Genomic DNA, 15063 nt, shown 5'->3' with positions numbered 1-15063 from the left:
GGCAAGGCAAACCAGGGCAGGACTTACACGGTGACTAGTAGAACCATGGGCAGTGTTGTCGAACAGAGAGGGGGTGCAGGTACTTAACTCCTTGAAAGTGGTATCACAGGTAGACAGGGTGGTGAAGAAGGCGTTTAGCGTACTTACTTTCATTGATCAGAACGTTGTGTACAGGAGTGGAGGCATCATGTTGCAGCTGTACAAGATATTGGTAAGGTCACATTTGGAGTATTACATACAATCCTGATCACCCTAGAAATATGATCGATGTTATCAAAGGGTGCAAAGAAAGATTTCCAAGGACCTTACCAAGACTGGAGGGTTTGAGGTATAAGGAGAAGCTGGATAGGCTGCGGGTACTTTCCCTGGAGCAGGAGAGGCTGACGGGTGTTTGTCTAGAGGTTTATAAATTCATGAGAGACCTAGATGAGGTGAATAGTCTTTTCCCAGGGTAGGGGAGTCCAAAACAGGAGGGCAGAGACTTGAGGTGAGAGGGGTAAGGTTTGAAAGGGACTGGGGTAACTTTTTTTTAAACAGAGGGTGGTGCATATGTGAAATGATCTGCTTGAGAAAGTGGTAGAGGTTTGTATAATTGCAACATTTTAAAAAACGTTTGGGACAGGTATGTGAATAGGAAAGCTTTAGAGGGATATGTGGGCCAAATGCACGCACGTGGGACTAGTTCAGTTTAGGAAATCTGGTCAGTATTGATGAGTTGGGCCGAAGGGTCTGTTTCCGTGCTGTATGACTGTATGCCTTTACTACTCCTTTGCTGACCTGTTTCTTATTGATATGTCTTCAGAAGTGTGGGTGGCTGGATTTCAAACCGTGCAGGAAACCTCTGTAGTTTTCAATTTGTCCCCTGAATCCTTTCTGCTTTTTGTGTATTGGAATGTCAGCAGTGCAAATCTATAAAAATCATTTACAAGACTTCAGGAGGAGAGAATTTCCCACAGCTAAAATTCCGTAGCAAACATCCAGCATTCATCAACACTGCTGACGTGACCTGTGTTCACTGACTTGCATTACCGCCCAGTCCTCCGATTCCTACATTTGTCAATTCTCATTTGATTTCAGTTTCCTTTCCAAAGTCTCCTGATCTCTGGAATCTCTCCTGACCCTTCAAGTACTCAAGGTCTCTGCATTCCTCCAGGTTTGGCGTCTAGATTAGAGTGTGTGCTGGAAAAGCACAGCATGTCAGGCAGCATCTGAGGAGCAGGAAAATCGACGTTTCAGGCAAAAGCCCTTCATCAGGAATGAATGGCGTCTTGCCCATCTCTGATGTTAATCATTGGTGGTGACTGTGCTTGAGATGCTAAGTTCTGGAATCGCCTCCTTAGCCCTTCTCTGCCACTCAGTCGCTCACTCTGTCCCTCCTCCTTGGATGGCTTCAGGATTGAGTTTAGTTTGGTAGCACTGCCGTAAGGTATCTTGTGTTTTTTTCCCCAATGTCCATACGTGATATGGGTGCAAGTTCTTGTTAATCAAGGTGTGGGGGCTTGAACCTCTAAACTTTGTAACAGTGGAGCTGCTACCAGCCCAAGGCTGACCCCTAGCTGGAATGGGGGAGGTAGTTATGATGTGGATTGTTCACCACCTGACTCAAGGGTGGAATGGGCTTGAGGGGCTGAGCAACTTCCTTCCTTTCCAAGGATTGGTGACCTTCATGGCTTCTGGTATGGCTATCCTCAACAAGTTGTAACTGTGAACCTTGTGGCCCCAAAGTCTATACAGAGCAAAGCCTCTTCAGGAAAGATGTACAGTTGCCATCTTTGTCAGACCTTCTCCCAGTCAGGTTTTGAGCAAGGTCCTTTTTGAGTATTTCCATTGCTGTCTCCTGCATTTTGATTAATTCTTACAAGTGGCCGCCTAAGGCCACTGTACTGGGAGGACTCTGCAGGGAGACAAGAGCACAGACCTGTAGCGTTCCATTGAGATCAGGGTGTAACGTGGGAGGTGGTGGAGGACAGTGTTGTTATATGAGACAATTGGCATCTGAAAAGATTAACAACATCAGGAGATAAGCTCCATCTACAGGATGAAAGGGATTGTTCCTGGGAAGAGTTCATCAGCGCCTAGTGTCTAACCCATATGTTCCTGTTGTTCTAGTGCTAAATGCGAAGTAGTGTGTACCTATTGAAGGGCTCTGGCCTGAAACATTGATTTCCTGCTCCTCGGATGTTGCCTGAACCTGCTGTGCTTTTCCAGCACCACTCTCTCGACTCTCCTGCATCTGCAGTCCTCACTGTCTCCCTAGTGTGTACCTATTGTTAAGTTGAACGCAATCATAATGTGTCTCAGTTGTAATGTAACTGCTGTCCACTGTTAATCAAGATTGAGCCTCTCTTCTGTTGAAGACTTTGTGTGATCATCCCTCCCCACTCAGTGCCAGTAGTTTAGCCCAATCCCAATAGGGAGGGTTGGTGGCAGCAAATCCACTCAAGGCAGTCCCCCATGGGTTTGTCAGGCCTTTTCACTGGTGAAAGCAGTGAGTGCTTTAATATGCTGGCAGCGCTAGCATTAACGTTATAATTGGGTGGAGTTTCCCGAGTGAGTTGGAAACGGTTGTCAGAACAAAGGCAGTTTTCTATTCTGTGGCACCTTTTCATAACTGTCACAGGTCCTAGTGATTTCCAACCAATAAAGGACTTTTAAGTTGTAGTCACTGTTGTAACGTCAGAAACATAGCAATCAATTTGCACGCGGCAAACTCCTACAAGCAGTAATATTGGGTGGCTGAAAACATGGCAGAACTTCCCTTCTCTGCATCATTCCAGTACGGGAGGAGGCCATTTGGTCCATTGTGTCCATGCTGTCACTGTAGAGCAATCCAGTCAGTGTTATAAATCCCTGCTCTGTCCCTGTGGCCAGGGGAATTTAGGCCCTTCTGATTCTGTTTTGAAATCACTCGTTGTCTCTGCTACCACTGCGACCGTCTACAGTGAGTTCGGCCTCCTGATTGCTCAGTGTGTGTTTTTTTTAAAACAAAGTTCTCTCCCTCATTTGCCCAAAACCCTAATTCTCTGAGCCCTCGTGCCACCAGCCAAAGTTTTCTCTCCCAAACTTGTCCTCATTGAATCCCTCCATCTCCAGGGAGAGCAACCCCGGTCTCTTCAACCTCGCCTTGTCGCTAGAGTCCCTCATTGCTGAGACCCTTCTGTCACTCTCTCTCCACATCCTCTCCAGGACCCTCCTGACCCTTTCAAAGGAATGGCAATCCTGAACCCCAGTAACTTCCTTAACAGAGCAGTGGGTGGGTATGGCATAAATCCCCCCCCCCTGCCACAAGGGCAACATCTGAAAGCCCACTCCAATGTGCTTGGCCTTCCTGTGGATAAATTGAGTTTGCTGTTTAACTGATCGATGGTTGGCATTCGCCTGGATGCAGGTGGGACCGCAGCGGATGTTAGAGATGGTGCTCTCGCTGTCATTCCCAGGACAGTGATCTGACAGGGTCAGGCCCCAGCCTGTTGCTGCTTTCCAATCTCCAAAGGGACTGGACCCCGTGGGACTGATGAAGCCACACTTTCACTCCTGAATTAGCCTTGCTGACCTTGTAGTCACCTCCCCCCACCCGCCCCAAATAAGGTTTGGGTGTTGTCCAAGTGGAATGCCGAAACCATGAAAGTACAAGCAGTTCTCCAGCATACTGGCCTGCTGACAGGTTATCTTGTCTTCTGTAAGCTGAAATAATGCGGGTTGGATAATAGATATAGATTTTTATTTCCCATGACGACCTTGCAGCTCATTCTTGAGTTTCCATCTTATGAGAGTGTCTTCTGGCTCTGTTGCCAGATCTGCATTTCTGTTAAAGACAAGGCAGGTGAGAAGTCCCTTAGCGCACTTGCTTTTTCCTCCTGCCCTTGCACTCGCCAGTTTAATACGATGCACCACATTACGCCTCCCTTACCAGTCTGGGATGAAATCTCAATGAGAATCTGTTACACTCAGTCAATGAGAGATACTAGTCAGTGCCCAGGTACCTCAGAGAGAGAGGGGGGGAGGCTATAAGAAAGAGCAGTCCGTACATGCACGTCTCCCTGAACAAGAACAAACCTGAAAAATACGAGACTGTGTGCAGATAAGAGGCAGGACAAAGAGGTACCAATCAGTCCCTTGTTTCTGTGTGCACAGAGTGGTCCAGTTGGTGCACAGATAACACAGTGAGAGGGGACTGAGTCAGTGTACAGATATCTCCCCGAGAGAGAGAGAGAGGACTGAGAGATACGAGTCAGTGTACAGTTACCACCCTGAAGGAGAGGAATCTGAGGTTGTCTCAGACCCTCTCTCTCTCTCAGGATGACGTCTATGCGGTTTCACCAAGTCTCTTCTCACTCTCACTCAGACATTCAGATCTCATCGTCCCTATCCAGTCGAGAGCTTCCTGATGATAGGATTCAATGGGATCAATAGGGAGAGACTATTTCCTGTTGTGGGGAGGGGGACCAATCCAGACAAAGAGAAACTTCTTCAGCCAGAGAGCGATGAATCTACGGACTTCACTGCCACAGAAGGCTGTGGAGGCCAGGTCATTGCGGATATTTAAAACTGAGATAGATGGGTTCTTGATTGTCAAGGGGTACAGGGAGAATGGGGTTGAGAAGCTTATCAGCCATGATAGAATGGTGGAGCAGGCTCACTGGGCCGAATGGCCTAGTTACTGCTCCTATGTCTTATGGTAGTATCGAGGTGGGGGGTCGGGGGGGGAAGGTGGTTGGGTTGGCAACAGGGTAAGTGTGGGTGGCAGAACCTTAAAATGGCGACCAGGCTGTTCAGGAGGGTGTGAGGAGACCCTTCCTCTCAAAGTGAGGTAGAAATCTGGAAGTCTTCTGCCTTCTGCTGCCCCACCCCCCAAAACATTCTTCAGATTGCAAGATCAATTAACAAAGAACAAGGTCTGACATGAGTGAAACTGATCGGGTAAGCTTTATGAAAAGTGGTATAGATATGGATCAGCCGTGATCTGACACTGTCACGGGACAGCATTAAGGAGCTGAACGGCCTCCTACTACTTATAAAATGGCGCTTACTGTTGTAAATTGTGCACTTTGGAAGGTCTAGCACAGGAGGGAAGTATGTAATAAATTGCAGAACCTTTACTAGTGTCAACATACAGGGGGATCTAGGCATACAGGCCAACAGTTCCCTGAAAGTGATAACACAAGGGGATAAGGTAGTCAAGAAGGTGGACGGTAATCTTGCCTACATCAGTTGTGGGATAGTGTAAAAATTGGCAAGTCGCATTTTGGCTGTATAGAACTTTGGTCAGGCCACATTTGGAATATTGTGTACAGTTCTGGTCGCCACATTAATAGAAGGATGTGGAGGCTTTGGAGAGGGTTCAGAAATGGTTTCTCAGGATGCTGCCCGAGTTGGAGGGTACTAACTACGAGGAGATATTGGCTAAACTTGGTTTGTTTTCGTTTGAATGTCAAATGATTAAGGGTGACCTGATGGAAGCTAACAAAATTGAGAGCAACAGATAGAATGGGTCTTTTTCCCAGGTTAGAAATGTCAATTACCTTTGAGATAAAAGGGGCAAGTCTTTTTTTTTCCACACAGAGGGTGGTAAGTGCCTGGAATGTGTTACCCAGAGGAGGTGATGGGGGTAGATACAGTAGCAACAGTTAGGAGATACCATGCCAGCCAAATGAACAGGCAGGGAATAAAGAGATCTGGGCTGTGGAGAGGTGAAAGATTTTTAGTTTAGAAAGACATCATGTTAGTGCAGTCTTGGTGGGCTGAGGTGCCTGTTTCTATTCTGTCCTGTTCGGTCTTTTAAGATGGCCCTTAAAACGGACTACTTCTTTGAGCTTTTCATTGCTTGTCTCTAATATCTCCTTGCGCTGGTGAAAAGTTGCCTGAAAATGTGCTATACAGGTCACCCTGCATATGTAGGCCACCAAAGAGCTGTCAGCACTTGCTTGTTCAGCATCTCCTGCTGATCATCAAGCTCCCTCTCCAAATCTCCACCCCCGCCTCCCTATCCCCCCATCCCCCTACATCTCTGTGAAAACCTATCCAAGCCCACAGGCTCACCACTGTCTAGGTGAGGAGACTTCTCTTCATCCCAGTCCTAAGTGGTGTACCCTATAATCCTTCGAGTGTGACTCCTGGTTCTGCATTACCAAGCCGTTGGGAGAAATAAACTCTGGGCTGTAGGAATAGAGCAGCATTGCTGGGCTGACGGGCGTGGGCCTTGCTCTGAATCCTTCAGAGGTTTACTCCGTGAAATGCCAAGGTCTTTGGTTTTTGTGTCCCTGCTTAAGTGCTTTTCCCCAAAGACTGTCTGACTGAGCATTGGAACTGCAATGTTCTTTTCCACCACGAAGCTAATTTGCTGGTTTGTAGGCCGAGCGCAGCGAGATGGCCGAAATGATTGGAGGTTCGGGCATGCGGCGCACCCCGTCCCCCAGATCGTGAACAAATCAGCAGCATCCACACTGAGGCTTGCCAGACAGATGCTGTATCCCGAATCACAAAAACAACCAAACCCACCGTTGTTTGGCTCTCTGAGCATGTGTAAAGCTTCAAGGCATTACAGTGTGAGGGCCAGATGGAACGTTTCCATAGCAACCATGCTCAATAAACTGCACTACTCTAGCCCCACGGACAACTAGCACTCAGCATTATAAATTCGATGCAATTCATCCTACGTGTAGTATGTTAATTACCAATAGGAAAAATGACAGTAAATATTCTCCGGCATTCTATTCCTGGATTCCATATACTGGTCTGTCGCTGTATAACACTGGGGTACAGTACGGGTGGGGACAGGTCGGTCTCTGTATAACACTGGGGTACAGTCCTGGTGGGGACAGGCCTGTCTCTGTATAACACTGGGGTACAGTCCTGGTGGGGACAGGTCTGTCACTGCATAACACTGGGGTACAGTCTTGGTGGGGACAGGTCTGTCGCTGTATAACACTGGGGTACAGTACAGGTGGGGACGCGTCTGTCACTGTATAACACTGGGGTACAATACTGGTGGGGACAGGTCTGTCACTGTATAACACTGGGGTACAGTACTGGTGGGGACAGGTCTGTCACTGTATAACACTGGGGTACAGTACTGGTGGGGACAGGTCTGTCACTGTAACACTGGGGTACAGTACTGGTGGGGACAGGTCTGTCGATGTATAACACTGGGGTACAGTACTGGTGGGGACAGGTCTGTCACTGTATAACACCGGGGTACAGTACGGGTGGGGACAGGTCTGTCACTGTATAACACTGGGGTACAGTACTAGTGGGGACAGGTCTGTCACTATATAACACTGGCGTTCAGTACTGGTGGGGACTGGTCTGTCACTGTAACACTGGGGTACAGTACGGGTGGGGACTGGTCTGTCACTGTAACACTGGGGTACAGTACTGGTGGGGACAGGTCTGTCACTGTATAACACTGGGGTTCAGTACTGGTGGGGACAGGTCTGTAACTGTATAACACTGCGGTACAGTACTGGTGGGGGCAGGTCTGTCACTGTGTAACACCGGGGTACAGTACTGGTGGGGACAGGTCTGTCACTGTGTAACACTGGGGTACAGTACGGGTGGGGACAGGCCTGTCTCTGTATAACACTGGGGTACAGTCCTGGTGGGGACAGGTCTGTCACTGCATAACACTGGGGTACAGTCTTGGTGGGGACAGGTCTGTCGCTGTATAACACTGGGGTACAGTACAGGTGGGGACGCGTCTGTCACTGTATAACACTGGGGTACAATACTGGTGGGGACAGGTCTGTCACTGTATAACACTGGGGTACAGTACTGGTGGGGACAGGTCTGTCACTGTATAACACTGGGGTACAGTACTGGTGGGGACAGGTCTGTCACTGTAACACTGGGGTACAGTACTGGTGGGGACAGGTCTGTCGATGTATAACACTGGGGTACAGTACTGGTGGGGACAGGTCTGTCACTGTATAACACCGGGGTACAGTACTAGTGGGGACAGGTCTGTCACTATATAACACTGGCGTTCAGTACTGGTGGGGACTGGTCTGTCACTGTAACACTGGGGTACAGTACGGGTGGGGACTGGTCTGTCACTGTAACACTGGGGTACAGTACTGGTGGGGACAGGTCTGTCACTGTATAACACTGGGGTTCAGTACTGGTGGGGACAGGTCTGTAACTGTATAACACTGCGGTACAGTACTGGTGGGGGCAGGTCTGTCACTGTGTAACACCGGGGTACAGTACTGGTGGGGACAGGTCTGTCACTGTGTAACACTGGGGTACAGTACGGGTGGGGACAGGCCTGTCTCTGTATAACACTGGGGTACAGTCCTGGTGGGGACAGGTCTGTCACTGCATAACACTGGGGTACAGTCTTGGTGGGGACAGGTCTGTCGCTGTATAACACTGGGGTACAGTACAGGTGGGGACGCGTCTGTCACTGTATAACACTGGGGTACAATACTGGTGGGGACAGGTCTGTCACTGTATAACACTGGGGTACAGTACTGGTGGGGACAGGTCTGTCACTGTATAACACTGGGGTACAGTACTGGTGGGGACAGGTCTGTCACTGTAACACTGGGGTACAGTACTGGTGGGGACAGGTCTGTCGATGTATAACACTGGGGTACAGTACTGGTGGGGACAGGTCTGTCACTGTATAACACCGGGGTACAGTACGGGTGGGGACAGGTCTGTCACTGTATAACACTGGGGTACAGTACTGGTGGGGACTGGTCTGTCACTGTAACACTGGGGTACAGTACGGGTGGGGACTGGTCTGTCACTGTAACACTGGGGTACAGTACTGGTGGGGACAGGTCTGTCACTGTATAACACTGGGGTTCAGTACTGGTGGGGACAGGTCTGTCACTGTATAACACTGGGGTTCAGTACTGGTGGGGACAGGTCTGTCACTGTATAACACCGGGGTACAGTACTGGTGGGGACAGGTCTGTCACTGTGTAACACTGGGGTACAGTACGGGTGGGGACAGGTCTGTCACTGTATAACACTGGGGTACAGTCCTGGTGGGGACAGGTCTGTCACTGTATAACACTGGGGTACAGTCCTGGTGGGGACAGGTCTGTAACTGTATAACACTGGGGTACAGTACAGGTGGGGACAGGTCTGTCACTGTATAACACTGGGGTACAGTACGGGTGGGGACAGGTCTGTCACTGTATAACACTGGGGTACAGTATGGGTGGGGACAGGTCTGTCTCTATACAGTATTGAACAGCATTTACAGGTAGAGCGACTGAGGGGCTCACCCTGCCTGTGCTGCTTCCTGTTCTCCCCACCGCGCCTTCTCCATATCTGCCTGTCTCTCCCACAAGTCATGCTGTTCAGCTTCAGGAATGGTATCTGTGGGTGAGCTGCATTGAAGGCTGAAGAGACCCTAGCTGCCCCCTTTGATTACAATGGGGAATTCCCACCCCTCCCATAACTGACGCAGTATCCTGGTGTGCTGCCAGCTGAGTGTTCAGTCAGCAGGGCTGTGGAGAAAGGAGCCAAGCTGTTGGAGCAGAGACAGAACATTCAGCCTGCTCTGCCAATCAATTTGTGACTGAACACCGTCTATCTGTTTCCATTCTGTAACCTTTAATCCCCTCAAAAATCTAGCACCTTCTCGTTTAAAATTCTCACTTGACGACTTGATGTTGTCCCCTTCTCCCACTGGACTGATTAGATTAGATTAGATTACTTACAGTGTGGAAACAGGCCCTTCGGCCCAACCAGTCCACGCCGACCCGCCGAAGCACAACCCACCCATACCCCGACATTTACCCCTTAGCTAACACTAAGGGCAATTTAGCTTGGCCAGTCCACCCTAACCTGCACATCTTTGTGACTGTGGGAGGAAACCGGAGCACCCGGAGGAAACCCACGCAGACACAGGGTGAATATGCAAACTCCACACAGTCAGTCACCTGAGGTGGGAATTGAACCCGGGTCCCTGGCGCTGTGAGGCAGCAGTGCTAACCACTGAGCCACCGTGCCGCCCACAAATTTAAAAAAATTAATGATGTGAAATTTAAAAAAAAAATTTTAACCTCGTTTTGTTATAGACTTAATTGAAACGTTATTATACTCCTGGAAAAGGTGGGACTTGAACCAGTCTCTTGGTCTGGAGTAGTGACACTACCTCTGCACCTCTACCCCTAACCACCCCAGCTAGAGAAGATAGTTCCTGTCCTTGTCTGAGACCAGAACATTGATGAGACTCACCACGTAAACACTGGCTACAGGAGCAGGTCAGAGGCTGGGAATACTGCAGTGAGTAACTCCCCTCCTGAGTCCACAAAGCCAGTCTACTGTCGACAAGGCACAATACTCCCCACGTGCCCCTGGATACAGCAGCTCCAAAAACACTCTGGAAGCTTGACACCATCCAGGACAAGGCAGCCCCTGCTTGATTGGCACCACACCCACAAACACCAAATCCCTCCAACACTGACACTGTGTTATAACAGTGTGTACCATCTACAAGATGCACTGCAGGAATTCCCCAATGATCCTTAGACAGCATGTTCCCAACCCATGACCACTTTCATTTCTTGAAGGACATAGGAAGCAGATACACTGGCACAGCCAAGCCACTCGCCATCCTGACTTGGAAATCTATCAGCGATCCTTTACTGTCACTGGTACAGATCCTGAAATACTCCTGCCAATGGCACTGTGGTGACCCTGCAGCACATAAACTGTAATGGATCAAGGAAGCAGCTCTGCACCAGCTTCTGGAGGGCAACTAGGGATAGGCAAGAAATGTTGGCCAGCCAACGATGCCCACAAATGAATTTTTTAAAAAGTCCTTCATTATATCATGCTTTTGTCTTTTTCACTGCAGCTGGTCTTTGTAAATATTTCAGCTCTGATCTGGAGGATGTTCTGTCCCCATTGTTAGCATGGTTTGGTTTTCCCGGTCTTTGTTTGCCTTGGTTGCTGAAGTTATTTCTTTCTCTTCCTGCCTTCCTCTTCCACCCTGCAGCGTATTTATTACCTGTCCCTGGAGTTTTATATGGGTCGGACGCTGCAGAACACAATGGTGAACCTGGGACTCCAGAATGCCTGTGATGAAGCCATCTATCAGGTAAGACATGGGGAGTTAGTGAGTGACATTCCTCCCCCCATCTCCCTCTATCCGTGATGTTGCGATGCTTTTTTTTAGATTACTGAGAGTGTGGAAACAGGCCCTTCGGCCCAACAAGTCCACACCGACCCACCGAAGCGTAACCCACCCAGACCCATTCCCCTACATTTACCCCTTCACCTAACACTATGGGACAATTTAGCACGGCCAATTCACCCTAACCTGCACATCTTTGGACTATGGGAGGAAACCGGAGCACCCGGAGGTAACCCACGCAGACACGGGGAGAATGTGCAAACTCCACATAGATAGTCGCCTGAGGCGGGAGTTGAACCCGGGTCTCTGGCGCTGTGAGGCTAACCACTGTGCCACCGTGCCGCCCAACTCTCCATGGCAGCATCTTCCTACATCCCTGGCTGTTTGACAGATGATTTGCATCAAATTCTTTTCAAAACCTGACCCTGGATGTGCATCATATACCATTGTAAGACTTGGCCAACTAATTCCAATCTCTTAATTTCCCACTTGCTGTTTTTCCTCTATTGCCCTGTATGTTCTTCACATTCCATTTTAAACGTCATGTCTGAATATGGTCCCCGAGTTCCTGTGAATTCTCAATCTTGTGTCCAAGTCCCCATTGTCAGTAGCAACAGGATGTTTCAACTTCCACAGCTCGCTCGCTTGCTTTCTGTCACTCGCTCACGCTCTCACTCACTTTCTCTCTGTCTCTCGGGGGGACCAGGTACCATAGGAGAGAGGGCTATTTGACCCCTCAAGCCTGCTTTACCATTCACAGCTCATCCCCTGCCTCCGCCCCATTTTCCTGCACTCTTCCCACCTTCTTTGACATCTAGAGACCTGTCACCTTCTGTCTTGAACGTTCTCTGTTCCTTCTGATCTCATCACTAAATGGCCTCGACATATTCAGAAATGGTGTTTGCTGATTGTAGACTGAGGAAAGTCCAGAGGGAGACATCCTTCCCTGTTGATTCCCGGAGAAGTATTGCACGTCTGGGATGAGTTAGCAAAAGTTGACTGATGTCACGTTGAGGGGAATCCGTTTCCAGCCAAAGTGCAGCTGAGGTAGAGAACGTCCCATCGCAATGTTCCCAGGAGAGAGAGGATGCAGCAGGGGTCATCCATGGGATGTGGGCATTGTTGGCTGGGTCAGTATTTACAATCTATCCCTAATTGCCAAGAGGGCAATGTGGATCGACCACATTGCTGTGGGTCTGGAGAGCAGATTATCTTCCCTAAAGAGATCCAGATAGGTGTTTGCGAGAAGTGACAGTGACTAGATGGTCACCATTAGGCCATCAGATTGGAGGGAGTTAACATCCCACCATGGCTGGGACTCGAGCTCGTATCTTCAGAGTGCTAGCCTGTGCTTCTCTCACCCAGAGACATAACAGTGATGCCACCACCTCCCGTCCTGTACTCATATCATCCCTGAACAGGGTAATTAAACATCTTCCTCTCTGGAGCAGGCTGGTCTTGAACCCAGGCCTCAGAGGCAGGAACTTAACTGCTGCACCACAAGAGTTCTCCCATTTGCTGTTCCATAGCAAGTGTAGCTATTTCCAGTCCTATCAGGAAGGCCTTTACAAAAAGGGTTTAGGCACCTTAACTCAGCTTGTCTGCCTCTGTGTGTGTGTGTGTCTGCCTGTGTGTGTGTGTCTGCCTCTGTCTCTCTCACTCGGTCTCTCTCTCCCTCTGCATGCCTGTCACGAGACACCCTCCATTATGGGAATAAGTTTTGCAGGCTTTATTGCAACGTGACAAGGATTGGTGGGCCCTGGAGGGTTGGGTGACTGACCTGGGCTGTGCTCTGAGGCTCTGTGACATTTAGGAGGCTGACTGACTTGTCAGGAATCGCTGCAGCTGTTCGGAGCACCTTCTCACATTACAGGCGTTGATCTCCCTCTGAACTGAATAAGGCAGAAGAGCAACCTAACTCTGAGGGCCTTCCAGCAGTGACCTCCGCCATTTAATTTTTCTCGGAAGCTCCTGCTTTGGAGTCCTTGCCACCTTTCCTTGTTGATTCTGATTCAGCGATTCCAAATGTGCTTAGAGCATAGAACAATACAGCGCAGAACAGGCCCTTCGGCCCTCCATGTTGTACTGACCTGTGAACTATTCTCAACTCATCCCCCTACACTATTCCATCATCATCCATTGTTTAAATCTCCCTAATGTGGCTGAGTTGACTACATTAGCGGGTGGGGTATTCCACGCCCTTACCACTCTCTGAGTAAAGAACCTGCCTCTGACATCTGTCTTAAATCTATCACCCCTCAATTTGTAGTTACTCCACCTTGTACACGCTGACGTCATCATCCTAGGAAAAAACTTTCTCTGTCTACCCTACCTAATCCTCTGATCATCTTGTATGTCTCTATTAAATCCCCCCTTAGCCTTCTTCTTTCCAATGAGAACAGACCCAAGTCTCTCAGCCTTTCCTCATAAGACCTTCCCTCCAGACCAGGCAACATCCTGGTAAATCTCCTCTGCACCTTTTTCCAATGCTTCCACATCCTTCCCGAAATATGGGGACCAGAACTGTACACAATATTCCAAGTGCGGCCGCACTAGTGTTTTGTATAGTTGCAGCATGATATTGTGGCTCCGGAATTCAATCCCGAACACACTGTACGCCTTCTTCACAGCACTATCCACCTGGGTGGCAACTTTCAGGGATCTATATACATGGACACCAAGATCCCACTGCACATCCACACGACCAAGAATCTTTCCATTGACGCAGTACTCAGCCTTCCTGTTATTCTTACCTAAAGTGCCTCACCTCCCATTTAGTTGCCTTGAACTCCATTTGCCACCTGTCAGCCCAGTTCTGCAGTTCATCCAAGTCCCCCTGAAGCTTTGTCCATTCCTGTGTAACATCGTCCCCCAGGTGTCCTGAGTTGTAGCTTCCTGCTGAGCTGCTGTTATTTGCTGGTCAAAGGGTTGTTGACTGCTCCAACCGCGAGCAGGCTGCTTGCTGCACCCTCCAGCTGAGGTGGTCATTTGAGCCAGGGGATTGTCCTGCTTTGTAAACCCCTTGGTTCCACTGCCCCATTTAGGGCTGGGCTGGTCCTCACCGGATGGCGACTCACTCGCTTACCCCTTTCGCCTTTCTCCTGCAGCTCGGTCTGGACATGGAAGAATTGGAAGAGATCGAGGAAGACGCTGGACTTGGAAATGGGGGTCTAGGCCGGCTAGCTGGTGAGCAACTCCACTATCCGCCTCCCCCCACCCTCCATCTAGCTTGACAGCTTTCATCTCTCCCACTGTTCAGCTGGGCTTCCCGTTCCTGCTCGTGGCTCAGGTTTTCTCAACAATGATAACTCATCCAGTCCACTTCTGGCCGCTCCCCCTCAGGGCCTCCTTTAAGGCTGGGATTCTGAGCTGTCTCCCTCCATTCCCCAGCGGTGCTGAGGAACGGCGCTGTTGAGATGGTTAGACTCCTTCCCCTTCCATAGCATCAACGTCTCGGCTGCTCAAGGCAACGCAATTAACAAAATGAAAAGCTCAGAGTGAGAGGGAAACAGTCTCTCACACACACTCCTGTACCTTCAGAGGATGACTGTGGATGAGGGGGATATCTTAAATATGCAAGACGTGGTGTATGACACACAAGACCATAAGACATAGGAGTGGAAGCTACGCCATTCGGCCCATTGAGGCCATTCCACCATTTAATCACGGCTGATGGGTGATTCAATTCCACTTACCCGTACTCTGCCCATAGCCCTTAATTCCTTAAGTTCAAGAATTTATCAATCTCTGCCTTGAAGAGACCCAGTGTGTGTGTGTGTGTGTGTGTGTGGGGGGGGGGGTAGGGTGTGTGTGTGTGTGTGTGTGGGTGGGTGGGTGGGTGTGTGTGTGTGTGGGTGGGTGGGTGGGTGGGAGTATGTGTGTGTGTGTGGGTGGGTGGGTGGGTGGGAGTAGGGTTGGGTGTGTGTGTGGGTGGGTGGGGGTAGGGTTGGGTGTGTGTGTGGGTGGGG

General features: G+C 49.5%; 1 protein-coding gene across 1 annotated transcript in view; it reads left to right on the top strand.

Annotated features, from left to right (window-relative positions):
- The window catches only part of LOC132836304 (glycogen phosphorylase, muscle form), a 61667-nt gene that overhangs the window by 10816 nt on the left and 35788 nt on the right, over positions 1 to 15063 (top strand). Inside the window, exons 2-3 of the mRNA XM_060855710.1 lie at positions 10958 to 11059; positions 14203 to 14281. Of these exons, the coding sequence (XP_060711693.1) occupies positions 10958 to 11059; positions 14203 to 14281 (181 nt within the window). The remainder of the gene's footprint in view (positions 1 to 10957; positions 11060 to 14202; positions 14282 to 15063) is intronic.

Source organism: Hemiscyllium ocellatum, chromosome 46 (genome assembly GCF_020745735.1).
Source record: "Hemiscyllium ocellatum isolate sHemOce1 chromosome 46, sHemOce1.pat.X.cur, whole genome shotgun sequence".
NCBI classification, from domain to species: Eukaryota; Metazoa; Chordata; class Chondrichthyes; order Orectolobiformes; family Hemiscylliidae; genus Hemiscyllium; species Hemiscyllium ocellatum.
Note: the sequence above shows the minus strand (reverse complement) of the source record. Positions and strands in the feature narration are given on the sequence as shown.